Genomic DNA, 15273 nt, shown 5'->3' with positions numbered 1-15273 from the left:
TGGATTCATCTGAAAACACTATCTGATGCCATTCCTGTCCCCAGTGATGTTGCTCCATGCAGCACTGTCATCTAGCATGTTTCTGCACATTCATCAAAAGTAGGCAGATAAGTGGACAAAGTACTTGTAACCTGTGCCATAATTAATGGCAATGGACTGTAACCTCTTATAATCTACAATGTGTTACACTGTTCCACTGTTGCACCAGAGCTGAGGCAGGTGCAGTTCTGTCCTGCAATGCCATTCAGATGAGATGACAATCTTCTCGGTGGGTGGTCTGGGTGGTGTGACCTGGCCCATCTTGTCATGTTCTATGGCCTTCCCTGAGGCATTCTGCATATACCCTTTGCCCTGTTGAAACCCTTCGTTTCACAGGAGCAGAAATTTCCCAGATGGATACATCACATTCTCTCATGTCAATAATGTAACCTCTTTCAAACTCACTGATTTGATGGTATAGTTCATGCGTACATCCGTGAGGCATCCTGCATGCTTGCTCAAGTCACACTGATCCATTATGTTTGGTTCATAGTGACAATAAGAACTGTAGGCACTTCATACCGGTAGGTGGCATTGCGCTGTGATATTGATGTTGACCTAGACTCCATGGGCCAACGTGGTTCAAATGCTAATCATTTCTACAGAATGTACTAATGTACATGTCCTGTGAATTTTAATGTCCTATCTCTAGTCACTCAAGGCATTCTTTTTTTCTGAACATGTGTGTGTGTGTGTATGCATACATGTATGTATGTTCCACATCTTCTTCTAAACCACTGGTTCAGTTTCAACCAACTTTGGAACACATATCATACCGTCTGCAAAGAAGCACTGTGGTGGTAAGAACCATCTAACTATCAATGAGGTGGGAGTGAAAAAAAGTGTAGCTCACAACACACAAATAGGCAGACTCTATTTGTTGAGTATTTGAGAATGAGAGCACTTAGTGATTTGCAGACAACTTTACACATAATTTCAAACATTTACAAGATGTTTTCTTGTCCACACCGCCCACAAAATGACAAAATGGAAAAGTTTATTGCTTACCACATTTTCGCTGTTCAAGCAGTAAAACTTCAGCATCATACATTATGTTTTAATTTATTATTTTTTTAGTACTACTTCTATTTACAACACATTTTGCAGACAGTATTCACATATGCTGCTGAATGTAGGTGCAATGTACACTGAGGTGACAAAAGTCATGGGATACTGATACGCACATATACAGATGGTGGCAGCATTGCATACGCAAGATATAAAAGGGCATTGCATGGGCAGAGCTGTCATTTGTACTCAGGTGATTCATGTGAAGATGTTTCTGACATGATTATGGCTGCATGACGGGAATTAATAGACTCTGAACATGGAATGGTAGTTGGAGCTACACACATGGGACATTCCACTTTGGAAATCATTAAGGAATTCATTATTACAAGACCCACAACGTCTGGAGTGTGCTAAGAACACTACATTTCAGGGATTACCTCTCACCATGGACAATTTAATGACTGAGAGCAGCAGCATTTGCTTAGAGTTGTCAGAGCTAACATATAAGCAACACTGCATAAAATAACCACAGAAATCAATGTGGGACATATGACAAACATATCTGTTAGGACAATGCAATGAAATTTGGCATTAATGAGCTATGGCAGCAGATGACCAATGTGAGTGAATATCCTAGCAGCAGGAAATTAACTGCTGTGCAGATGATTGAAAAACTGTGGGCTGGTTGGATGAGTCCCAGTTTCAGTTGGTAAGAGCTGATGGTAGGGTTTGAGTGCAGACCTAATGAAACCATGGACTCAAGTTGTCAACAAGGCACTGTACATGCTGGTAGTGGCTCCATAGTGGTGTGAGCTGGTTTAAATGGAATGGACTGGGCCCTCTAGTCCAACTGAATCACACCTTCACGTTGTTCCTTCACAGTCTATTCGCATACACTGGCGTCCATGCTTACACTTGCGGCACTTTGCCGCTCCGAACTTACCACCACAACGGACAATGACCAAAGACCTCATATTCCCACTCATATCCCCAGTCCTGACTCGGGTAACATCAACTGAATCAATCTTTGACTGGCAACAGTTATGTTCAGCTACTTGGAGACCATTTGCAACAAACAACTTTGGAATTTTTATGGATGACAATGCAGCATGTCACTAGGCCACAGTTGTTTGCAGTTGGTTTGAAGAACATTCTGGACAGTTCAAGTGAACAATTTAGCCACCCAGATCATCCAGTATGAATCCCATCAAACATTTATGGCACATAATTGAGAAGTCAGTTCATGCACAAAATCCTGCACTGGCAACACTTTCAGAATTATGGGTGACTATAGAGGCAGCATGACTCAATATTTGTGCAAGGAACTTTCAACGACTTGTTAGAGTCAATACCATGTTGAGTTGCTTCATTATACCACCCAAAAGGGGTCCAGCATGTTATTAGGAGGTATCGCATGACGTTTGTCACCTCGGCGTATGTATCACTGTGCGACACACAGTTCAGAAGATATGACATCATAAACACTGAAATCCATGAAATGCTGCTCTATCATGCATAATGTTTTAATTTGACTTCTTCCTACTAACTCTATTTGCAATGTATTTCACAGCCAGTGTTCATGTATATCACTGGATGTACCTGCAAAATTATACCATTGTATGACACATAGCTCAGGGAACATGATGTCATAAACATTGAGCTGCATGAAAATGAAACTACAATGCGAAATTTACTAGAGATACAGGTGAAATATGTGTGTCGGAGGAAGGCAATGGCAAACCACCTCCACTAGGACCTTGCCTAGTACAGTGGTGCGGGTCTCCCACATTGTTCCCTATGCTCCTCGGAGTATGGGACCTCATCATCATCATGTGTGTAAATACATGTGAAATATGTTAAATACATGTGACATATGAATATGTGGGAAAAACATGGGTAAAAATCTCCATATAAACCCCTGGATTGATTTCAATGAAAGTTTGTACACATGCTACTTACTGTCTGGAAAGAAATATTGTTGGGGTAAGAACCAGCACCCTCCTATGGGGGTGAGGGTGATAATATGGAGAAAGGAGGGGGTGGGGAGGAGGAAGAGTTGAACAGACAGAGAGGGGAAGGAAGAGATGGACACAGATAAGGGGGAGGAGTTGGACAGAGGGAGAGACGGGAGGATGGAAGTGGACAGATAAAGAGGGAGGAAGAGTCAGACAGAATGAGGGTGCAGAAGGAGATTGACTTAGACAGGATGAGGGGGATACAGAGTGGGCAGAAGGAGATGCACAGAGGAAGAAAGAGCAGATGGACAGAGACGGGAAGGGGAGTGTGAGGTGATGTACATAAAGAGTGGCAAGGAATAAATGCATACCCAGCAACATTGGGTTCCCAGCTAGCACTGAACATAAAGAAAAGGAACACCATGTATTTGCTTGAAGAGGGATAATAACAGTGTCAAATTAAACATAGATGGTAATTTACTAAGCTTTTCTTAATGTAGATTTGTCCAATAGAGAGGCCTATAGGACAAATATACATACAGCTGAAAAATTTAATAACAAAAGAAAATACTGCAGGTTGGACAAAGACATGGGCCTTAAAGTATGGTCATATAGTCAATTCCATAAATCTTTAATGTACATTAACATTGTCTTATACAGGATAATACAGTTTGTAAGGTAACAAGGGATAATATGGAGCTCTTCCAAGTAGTCCGTAATTTAAATTTAAAGCACAGCAGCAGAAGTATGTTGGGCTGGTGTACTTCAATCAAAATGTTTCATAGTAGAATTAAGTTATAAAGATGTTTAGAACAACTGCAAAGTAAGTAATTATTTTATTATGAAGACGCCTTTCAGTTTCAATCTTTGTAGTGCCAGAAAAGTATTTGTATGTCTCATATTTCAAGCAAAGATGTCATTAAATGAAGGGAGAGGGTGAAACTGTGCCAAAACTTGGTGTTATTTCTAATTGTGTAAATCTGATAGCATGTCATAAATTAGTTCTGATTTTAATTTTCCGAGCTTAAGAATAAAATTATCAATTAAATGCAGAGTGAAAATAGTGTAATGCAATGCAAAATGGACATGAAAATACTTATTTTGTGTCTTGATGAGCATCATAGTTCCGTTGCATAGTGTGGTGGTTTTCTTTTTTTTCTTTTTTTTCTTTTTTTTCTTTTTTTTTCAACGAATTATAAAATTATGTGGTGATGAATGTGTGTAAAATTATATAATGTATTTAGATTTAAGTATTTAAATCTTATAAAAATTGTAAATGAATTGTGGCCATGTTTAGGAATTATTTTGATTAATGTAGTGTCACATGACCTGACTCAGGACTGGGGATATGAGCGGAAATATGAGGTCTTTGGTCATTGTCCATTGTGGTGGTAAGTTCGGAGTGGCAAAGTGCTGCGAGTATAAGCATGGACACAAGTGTATGGCAATAAACTGCGAAGGAACAACATGAAGGTGTGTAGGTGTGAGACAATAAGCCATGTGTGCGAATTGCACAGATTATTATTGATCCAGATCGGATTTATTTGTGAACTTTAATATGCATGACCACAAAATTAGAAGTGGTTTTTTTATTTTTATATATATATATATATATATAAACTAAGTTTCAATTTGAACTTGTAAAGTGTACCTACCTCATTTTGTGCAAGGTTGTGGTATAGACAATTGTGTATTCAGTTTACTGCTGTTCAAAGACTAGCCAATATATGACTCAGTATTAGGGGTGCAAATGCAACTGTTCACTACCAACTCCCTTTGCAGATGAGCCACGTGAAAAATAGGTAGTGAAAGAGCCCGAGTACAGTTGCAGGTTCTCAAACACAGTCATCCAAGGGACATTATTTTATTTTTGATGATGAATAACTGAACTACCCTCAGTTTTGAATCTTCTTCTTTTGCTTTTCATATATCTCTACAGAGTTAGAATCATTATATATTGGTTTTGGCAGTTTCAGATGAGTCTGGCAGCCAGATGCTATTCTTGATGCCATCACTCTACCTAGGATTGAATCTGTATACCCCATATGTCTGTGACCAGTGTAAATCTTATGTTCATGTGTAATATCTTTTTGAGTGTTAGTGTAGTGTGTATTTGTGATGGGATGCAGGTACCAGCCTAGTACTTACCTAATTCAGTGTGGTAAATTGTCTAAAAGCCATTTCTGGCTGACCAGACCATCAGCCATCATTGTTAATCCACAATGTGGGTTCAATCTGGGGCTACAATTGCATTGTCATGTTCTGGAAGAAGGCACGTTAGTGCTCTTGCCTGTCTGGATAGGATGTAACAAAAAATTTTGGATACCTTTCCCAGTTAGGATTCTAAACCAATGTGAATGTCTTGTACTACAGATGACTGTTCTCCTGATAAAGTGAATGAACTTGGTACCTCTACCCATATAATTATATAGACTGTGATTTGGAAATGGAGCTGATAGTAGACATTTACTTTCAAAGTACCCACCTAAAACACACCTGTGCAGTAGCTCTCAACTTGGGGGTAAGCTGTCTTGAAGCCTGGTAGTGGATGACATTTTCACTGCCAGTATTTGGCCCACAAAGGATGGAGAAGTGGTACCATAAAGTTTCTTATCACCAGTCTTTGCACCAATCTCCTGGATTAAATTTCACACCTCTTTGCAATATCATCAAGTGAGGACATATGACATTACGATGGTTATGTGTCTGTTACATGGGGACAATAAGCTCACCAGGCCCCCTTGGTGCTATTCAAGAGGAGTAATCTATGTGCTGGCACCATGTATGACCCTCTTCCTTATTTCATCATCATCCAACATGAGCATGACACCAACTCCACACACACACTCCACACTTAACAGATATACTTACATACACAGCTCTCATACTTCATACCAGAAAGATGCCTGCTGGTGCAGAGGATAGGGAAGACTTTTCCAATTAGATGGCTGAACCTGCCCTTTGGGGTCTCACAACCATTCATGCCATATGACTTTACTTTACTTTTTTACTTCCAAAGTGACCATATTCACCAAACTCTACACCTTAAAGTATTACATCTATAAACTCAAAAACAGGTGCAGCTTTATTATCTTTTATACAGAATATGACACTGAATTTTCTAATTTCTAAGTTATGCCAAAGAGGTTGTAAATTTATAAAGTTCTCTTGTAGATTTCACATTTTATTCCTAAATATATTTGGTCATGTTAGTGTAGTTGCTGAATTGTGTAATTCTGCATGTAATTTGTCAAAAAAATGGTCATTGAAGTAATGTTACATGAAGCCAGGGATTGATACATTAAGAAGTTGATTGGTTTATCTTTGTCTTATCACCATGTTCATCTTTCCTTTATTGTCTTTGGTATCAGTAATGTAGTTAAAATGAATTTACAGCCCAAAACCTAGGTTGTACAATAAAAATAATAAAATTTGTGAAACAAGGCAAAAAAACAATTTTTGTTTAGTTAATTTCATGAACTAATTCAGAAAACAATGATGATTTAAAGAAGGACCTCAATATGATGATCTTATACTTGACTACACACACTATTAAAATTTTTAATTTGTGGCTTTCATTTTCACTGGAATGCAGACTTGAAAAACTAGATTTATTGGAAACTTCTGAATGATCTGGAGTCAAGCTCAGCATTACATAAAATTAACACATGCTGCCTAATAAAAAAAGTGAAGTACCCACAAGGGGATGAGGAAACGAAATGAAACTTCATAGGTTGAGAGGGTATGTGATGTTGTTTCAGTGATTATGAAATTGAGTCAAATTTACAAGGAACATGGCATTATGAGCTCACTTATCAGTATGATGTTGCAACCCCTCTGACCTGGATGATTGCACAGATTTGGCTGGAAAGTTTGTCATAAAGCCATTGTGTCCTCTCCTGAGGCAAGCTTGCCCAACAGTTTTAACTGATCCTTGTTGACCTTGATACTGGCTCTGGGATGGAGCTGATGTCTGAAGTGATCCCACATACTGTATGGGGGCAGATATGAGGGTCTTGCTGGCCATTGGAGTACCTCACCATTGCATAGATTGTTCACAGGGACATGTGACATATGTGGATGAGCATTGTTCTGTTGAAATGTGGCACCATGTTATTGTTGCATGAGAGGTAACACAAGATGAAGCAAGATGTCCTATGGCTCCATACACCATGATGTCAGGAGTAACATTGCTGTGCCTCTCCAAAATGATGGAAGAATGGGGCCTCTCTCCAGGTTGCCACCACGCTCTGCTATAATGGTCATTTGGTATAGTGCAGAACCATGATTCATTGCTGAATATGGAGAAACACCATTCATCAGTAACCTATGCTTCCTGGTCATAGCACCACTCCAAGCACAACCATTATGATGCTAATTCCCCTGTCTGTGTGCTGCTAGACTCCAAGCAATCGTGCAGGATGACAGTGTTGCAGAGAGTGTGTTACTTGTTATTGGATGGGAGGTGCAGATGTGAAGGGACTATGACATGCTTGGTGCAGTCTGACACTTGGTCATTGTCACATTTGAGTGACGCAAAAATCTGGATACAGTACCATTTGACCAGCCAGTCAAATGGTAACCCATGACAAGGCTCATTTTAAACTTTGTCAGTTACTGACAACAATGTCTCACATGAGTTTGTGGCATCTTAATGCCAGTCACAGTGATACTGAACATCTGATGCTCTTCATGTTCCTTGTATACCCTACCAGGCTTGCTAACAAACACAGACAATACTACTACACTTGCTAGCCATCCTACCCATCACAGAGGATTCAAATTCTAATCATTTACATACCGAACATACCCACCCACCAATAGTGTGTGTGTGTGTGTGTGTGAGTATATATGAAGTTCCGCTGACATCTGGCCATATATTGTGGGTACTTCTCTTTTTTTTGTCAGACAATGCAATCAGCTATATTATGATATTGCTTAATTACAATGATCTCAGTGACGTGTTGTTGTCCAATTGCTACCTGCCATTACTGGGTTGCAGCCTGTAATGGCTTCAGCACAGAACAGGGGGAAAATCCTGCTCCCTTGTATTCATGGTTAGCCTACATATACATTGTGAGAGAGAAGTAATACTTACTTCCTCACAAGTTCAAACTCCTTTACAACCAGACTGTAAAATTGTCCCTTTTTTTGTTATGAAAATGCACTATACACAAAAAATAATACATTCCAATAATAAAGCCAGTTTTGAACATTATTAAACATGAGCAGTGTATATGGATTTGAGTTACTGAAAAATAGCTGTGGCAGGAATGGTGACAAATTGAAGTCATTTGCCAGCAAATTCAATGATTACTTCATCGCAATGGCAGCAAATATTTTGAACACAGTAAACAAGCAGAAATATTTTCCTTAGATTTTCTTCAGCAGACACTGTGAGCAACACCATTGGACACAAATTTCAAAATTACAACCCCTAAGGAAACTATAACATTAATCAGGTCACTAATTTCTAAAACACCACAAAAAATTAAATTAAATTAAACATGTTCAAGCTTTAGCAAATGTTATATTGTGAAATGATTTTCCAGAATTGTATTACTTCTATGTGGTGGAAATATTGATACTACCATTTTGGGCCGCTGTCTGGAAAGAGGTCTTGCAGCAGATGGCAGACTAGTGAAATTCTCTGTAACGGTTACTGATCGTCCAGGAGGGATTGCAGAGCTGTGCCGCATAATGGCCAAACTTGGTGTATCCATAAAAGACATAATGCATGAAAGAGCATGGATAAAGTCTGACATATTTAGTGTTGTGGTAAGTAAAATATTCAGGTACTATTATGCAATAATAAATCAGTATATTACTTGAATATTTACTAATTGCAGGCATTCCAGAATTTTTAGCAGTCATAATAGGAAAGGAAACCATCTAGTTCAAGAACAGAAAATGTAATGTGTGGATATGAGAAATGGACCTATAATAGAACTAGAATAACTGTTATCAGTTGCAGGCAGAATGTTAGCTGTTCTTGTTCCAAAACAGATATCATCGTATCACTAACAAAATTTAATTTCCAACAATTTTACATTTGGAGCATAGTTTACAACATAAAATTCACACAAAAGGAAGGAAAAAAAATAAGAATTTAACATGCTATTGACAATAAGGTAACTACATGTGAACAATAGGTCAAACTGGACAAGAATGAGAAATGAAATTGGCCCATTCTGACACTCACGTTTATCAGTTTAGAGAGATTTAGAAAAACCTAAATCTGCGTGGTTGGATTTGGATGGACATGGATTTGCAACCTACTCATCCAAAATGTGAGCACAGTGCCTCAGTGAGATGGTTAGTTGTTGTCATGTTAGACAGATCATAATTTTGATCTCCTGTTATGATTTTCTTTTTGTATTTTTTTATCTGCCTCATTTTCTATAGATACATGGCAAATAAATCACAAGGCTGTACAATATCTCATACTTTTACAATGTATCTTTCATTTCTACATAAAATAGTTCCATTTATAAAGATTAAGGGTTAACAATGACATTAAAATTAAATATTTTACAATGTGTTACATCATAATTGACACTGATTATACATTATTATGAAATTCCTGTGAGGAACAGAAAAATTTTTCAAGGAGGTACTGTTTTAGATGTTTTTTAAACTTGTTTAGGTCAGTAGTGATGGATTTTATCTTGGCTGGATGGGGATTATACACCTTTGTACTAGAGTAGTTAACCCCATTCTGGACTCAGCTCATGCTTTTCTCAGTACAGATCATACTTATTTCTAATGTTATGGTTAAGATATAATTTCTAATGTTATGGTTAAGATATAGATTGTTCAATTTGAACAAGCCAAAATTCTTGACAATAAAAGACAAGAGAGGTAATGTACTGAGAAATCACGATGAGGATGCCTAGCTGTTTGAATATGCTGCTACATGAACTACACAAGTTTAACCACATGAATCAAAACCTAGCATATGCTGATGATGTTTGTATCCTGTCTAGAAGATTGAAAGAGCTGGAAGAAGGATTTGGCAGAACAGAAAAGGAGGCAGAACAGTTGGGACTTCAAGTAAATGGTACCAAAATGCAGCATCTCTTTGCTGCTGTTAAAGAGAGGTGCATGGAGCCAACTATGAGAGATGTGAGAAATTCCAGTACTTGAGAGAGCTTTTAACCAATGATAACAATGTAATTGAGGAAATTGCAGTAAAGTTTTGGAACATATAGAGCATCTGAACATTACAAATTACCCCAAAGAAAAAGATTTCTTGACAAATAGTCAACACAGATTCAGAAAATATTATTCTTCTGAAACATTACTAGCTCTTTATTCCTATGAACTAATGAGTGCTATGAACAGGGGATGTCAGATTGACTGCATATTTTTAGATTTACAAAAGGCTTTTGACTCCTTTCCTCAGAAGCAACCTCTAACCAAACTGCATGCTTATGGAGTATCATCTCAGTTCTGCAACTGGGTTCATGATGTTCTGATAGAAAGGTCACAGTTCATAGTAATTGATGGAAAGTCATTGAGTAAAACAGAAGAAATATCTGGTATTCACCAAGGAAGTGTTTTAGGCCCTCTGCTGTTCCTGGTCTTTATAAATGGTTGGTGAGACAATCTGAGCAGCCCTCTTGGATTATTTACACATGATATTGTCAATATCATCTTGTAAAATCGTCAGATGCTCACAAACAATTGCAAAATGATTTAGACAAGATACTTATATGGTACAAAAAGTGGAAACTGGATCAAAATAAGTGTGAATTCATCCTCATGAGTAGTGAAAGGGATCTACTAAATTTGGATCACACCATATATCACACAAATCTAAAGACTGTGAATTCAACTAAATACTTAGGGATTAGAATTATGAATTACATAACTTTGAATGATCACATAGATAATATTGTGGGGAAAGTGAACACCTAGAAAATTCAAGTCTACTAAAGAGACTGCGTAAACTATGCTTGTCCGTCGTCTTGTGGAGTATCACTGTGTGGTGTGTGATCCGCATTGGATAGGACAGATGGAGGACACTGAAAAAGTTTAAAGAAGGGTAGCTTGTTATTTATATTATCATAAATATAGGGAGAGAGTGCCACAGATATGATATGCAAAATGGGATAGCAATCACTAAAACAACGGCTTCTTCATTGTTACAGGATCTCCTCATGAAGTTTCAATTAGAACTTTATCCTCCAAATGCACCAACCTACATAGTGAGAAATGGTCATCATAGTAAAATAAAAAGATTTAAGTTTCCATTTTTCCTGCATGCTGTTAGGGAGTGGAATGGTAGAGAAATAACTTGATGGTGCTTTCATGAACCCTCTGCCAGGAACTTAATTGTGAATTGAAGAGTTATCACGTAGATGTATATGAATAAATACAAGCATTGCCATTGGAATCAGAGCTTACTGGGTCCTAATTAAGATTATTCGGTCACATAGCCTGAGCAGAAAATTGAAGGTGACTGTCTACCAAATGGTTTTAAGGCCAGTGGTAGTGCATGGCTCAGAAACATGGACAATGACTGTGGCAGAAGAGGCATTCCTCAGAAGATGGGATAGGAAAATATTAAGAAAGATTTTTGAAGGAGTGAGGCAGGGCAATGGAGAATACAGAAAAGAATGAACTGGAAGAACTATGTGGTTATAGCCTACTGATCTAGTTTTGGAAATCAAGGGCAATAGATTAAGATTGCTGTACCTTTTAGAGGCATTATTGAAATAATTGTTTACATCAATAGGCTTAAATATTACATCATATTTAAGATAAATTACTATGACACTCTTTTCAAGTCTGTTTCTGATATAGTATTGTACTGTGCTGCATCCAAGCAGTTTCATCAACTCATTTCTTCCCCTTCCATGCATGCACTAAAACATAGTATATGGACACTGTTTCGTGCATTGGTATCACTTATGTCATCAAACAATTGCTCAAAGTTAGATCCATGACATTTTGATGAAATAAGAAGAATTTAATACTAATGGTATCTTAAATTCAGTACAACTGCTGTTATCACTGAGATTTATTTCCTTCATCACATAATAAGAGCAGTTTTTTATTGGCAAGAGAGACCTGTTGTAGGTTTGATCTCCACAGGAGCATTACCAACTATAATATGACATATTGTAAAAGCACATGACAGTCTATTTCTAAATCCAACTGTCATTCATGAAATAGATGTGAACTCCAAAGCCAATGGTTTATAGCTGAGAATGATGGTCAGATAGCAACAGTAAAGTATCCTCATCAGTCAGGTTCAACTAAGAAGATGAAAGTACACTTTCACATAATCGTAAATGATGACTCAATTACAGTATTTGGAAAGAATTTACTGGATGAAAAATAAGAAGCTTACCGAAGAATAAATTTGACAATGCAAATGATATTCAACCTCTGATGATTGTAGGAGTGAGAAAGACAAACTTTCAAAACATTTGCTACTAAAGTTAATTTATTTTTCTTAACAATACCTAATGTTACAATGACAAAAATTGACTGCCAAAAGCAGATCCATTAGACTTACTTAGGCAGACATAGAATTCTTCAGCACAAGACATTAGTTTTGCCATATTGCCTATTACTGAGATAATGAAAGACATTATGCTAATGAAAAGCAGTTACACTTTAGATTTTCATGTTACATAAAACTAAACTACTAAAAATCTTATGCTGACTTTGAGGTAACCAGTCAAGGTGTATTTTCTGAAATTCTGAAGTTTGTGGTGGTAACACTCATTTATAAATGTGGAGACTAGGAAGTGACATTTAATGATAGACACGGCTCCTTCCTTCCTGTGTTCTCAGCATTTTTTGAAATGGAAGCTTACAACAAAATAATGAACCATTTTTCTGAGAACAAAATTTTAACAACTCAGTTTGGCTTCAATAATGGCTTATCTATTGAGAGAGCAGTATATGATCTCACAAATTCAATTGTGACAGAACTAAACAGGAAAACTTACCTTTTGGCATTTTTTGTGATCTTCTCTAGGCCTTTGATTGTGTGGATTATAAAATTATGCTAGGGGCTATTAAATTCTATGGCATTAAAGACATTCCCCTAGCATGGATGCAGCCTTCTTTTGACAATAAAAGCAGTGTGTTACATCAGCAAATAACAGGATGGAAATAAGAGTAAATTTGGGGTTGAGAAACATGAAATATGGTTTCCCACAGGGTTTGGCACTTGTTCTTCTCCTGTTGTTGATGTTATTGACCTACATCAATGATTTGCATGGGACATTGTATTGTTTTCTCTTGATAAATGTATATCAATAGGGGGCCTGAATATCTCCAGGAGAATAATGGAACTGGCTTACAATGGATTCACAGCAATCATGTTAACCCTGGATGTTAGAAAGATTCATATCATGCAGTTACAAATTTAAGAATGAATTTCATGGACCAGAAGTAGATACCAATGAGCACACGCTTAATGATGCTTCATGTGTTGAGATTCTAGGCATCCTGATGAATAATAAACTGAGTTTGCATCAGCAGGCAGATAAGTTAACAAAAAACTCAGTTCTGCCTGCTTAGCATGTAGAAATCTTTCTAGCAGTGTAGACTTGCAGATGTAATAGCATAACTTTCTGGGGCAATGCAACTGACATAAAAAAGCATTTATTCTACAGAAGCATGTATACTGTGTGATGTTGTTAACTGAACATCTTGCAACGACTTCTTCAGGGACATGGTGATTCTTACACTTATATGACACTACATATACTCCCCACTGGTATTTGTAGAGGATATCAAGAATGAATTCAAATGAACTGTGTAATTCACAACAAAATTACTGGAAGGAAAATAATACCCATTAGACTATATACCCCTATCCAGGGTTTAGAATGGGGCTCTATACTATGGCACATAAGTCTATAACGGGTTACCAGTAGACACCTGTGGGGGAGTGGAAAGAACACAGAGATTCAAAAATAAGGTGGAAGTCTACCTTATTAGCAACTCTTTTCCAGTTTATCAGAATATTTGTACTCAGGATTAAAAATTCTGCAAAATTCTAATGTATATATTAAAAAGTTATTGACATTGATAGTGTATAGACAGTGATAGTGGTATGTATGAAGTTAGGTAAATGCTTTGTTCAAAGTGTCATATAAAAGCAGCAGCTAAAAGTATTAAAATACAAGGAGCAGCAGTGATCTTTATCAAATTAGCAATTTCTAATATACATAAACATATATCCAGCAATCTAGAAGTAATTTACATAATTATCAATGTGAGTAGATTAAAATTAATTATAATTTGATGCTAGTACAGATCTGCTTTATATCACTTGCACAGACTGTTTCTGACTGTTAATGTATAACTTGCCTCATTCCACATCCCTGCAAGCTTTCCTTCAATATGGGGTTTATGGAACATGATTTTGTTTAAATGAATGAATAAATTTTAAGAAATGCTTAAAGAAGCTCTGCTTTCAGGTGAAAGTTGTATGTGAAACCAGAGATATGCAACATGCCAGCCAGCTAAGGGAAACATTGTACAAGAATTATGAGAAGGTGGTGTTCGGTGATATACCTACAGCGGGACTTCCAGAGCCATAGGAGTGTACATGAAGTGACATAAAAAAACCAGCTAAATTGTTTTTGTTTTGAGTATTGCTTTCAGAGTACTGTTATATTTCTTAATTACTGCAAGAGTTTCTTTTTGCACCTACACTATTTAGCAAGTAGTCTTAACCCTGGCAGGAAACATAATCACAAAATTAAACTGAAAGTAAAAATAATTTTGATGTGTAACCATGAGTCACAACAACAATATTCTTCAGTTTGTTGCATGAATGTCTAGACAGAGTTACCTAAAATTCACACTTTTGAAACGAAATGAAATAAAAAACATTTTTATGATCTACCAGCATGTGCCTGGAAACAAATTGTATCCAAGAATTGTTGATCATGTGAAATAAATTCCTTCATCCATATCTTAATATTAAGTGTTATGTGAATTCCATTATAATTAATAGTGTCATATATATGTGTGACAGCTACTGATCCATCAGTGTCAATAAAGACTTGTGTTTTATGAGGATTTGGAGATATTTTCTAGTTTTTCATATGTGTACCAGCAAACGTGGCACAATTTTATGAAATTAAGAAGGCAAAGGGTAACAATATAAAACAATTAATTGAATTCATTTAATTTAACTTCTGTAACTACTGATTATGTTCAGTAATGAAATGAAGCCCCAGCAGCATTCTTTCTCTTTTAATTATAATTACCAGTTTTGGCCCACAATAACTAG

The 15273-nt window shown here is 36.9% G+C and overlaps 1 protein-coding gene across 1 annotated transcript in view; it reads left to right on the top strand.

The window, feature by feature from the left end:
* LOC124721816 (L-threonine ammonia-lyase) overlaps positions 1-15040 on the top strand; it is a 217321-nt gene extending 202281 nt beyond the window's left edge. The window contains exons 8-9 of the mRNA XM_047246936.1: positions 8558-8783; positions 14453-15040. Of these exons, the coding sequence (XP_047102892.1) occupies positions 8558-8783; positions 14453-14575 (349 nt within the window). The 3' untranslated portion in view covers positions 14576-15040. The remainder of the gene's footprint in view (positions 1-8557; positions 8784-14452) is intronic.
* Positions 15041-15273: the final 233 nt, after the last annotated feature.

Source organism: Schistocerca piceifrons, chromosome X (assembly GCF_021461385.2).
Source record: "Schistocerca piceifrons isolate TAMUIC-IGC-003096 chromosome X, iqSchPice1.1, whole genome shotgun sequence".
NCBI classification, from domain to species: Eukaryota; Metazoa; Arthropoda; class Insecta; order Orthoptera; family Acrididae; genus Schistocerca; species Schistocerca piceifrons.
This window is presented reverse-complemented; position numbering and strand designations above follow the sequence as displayed.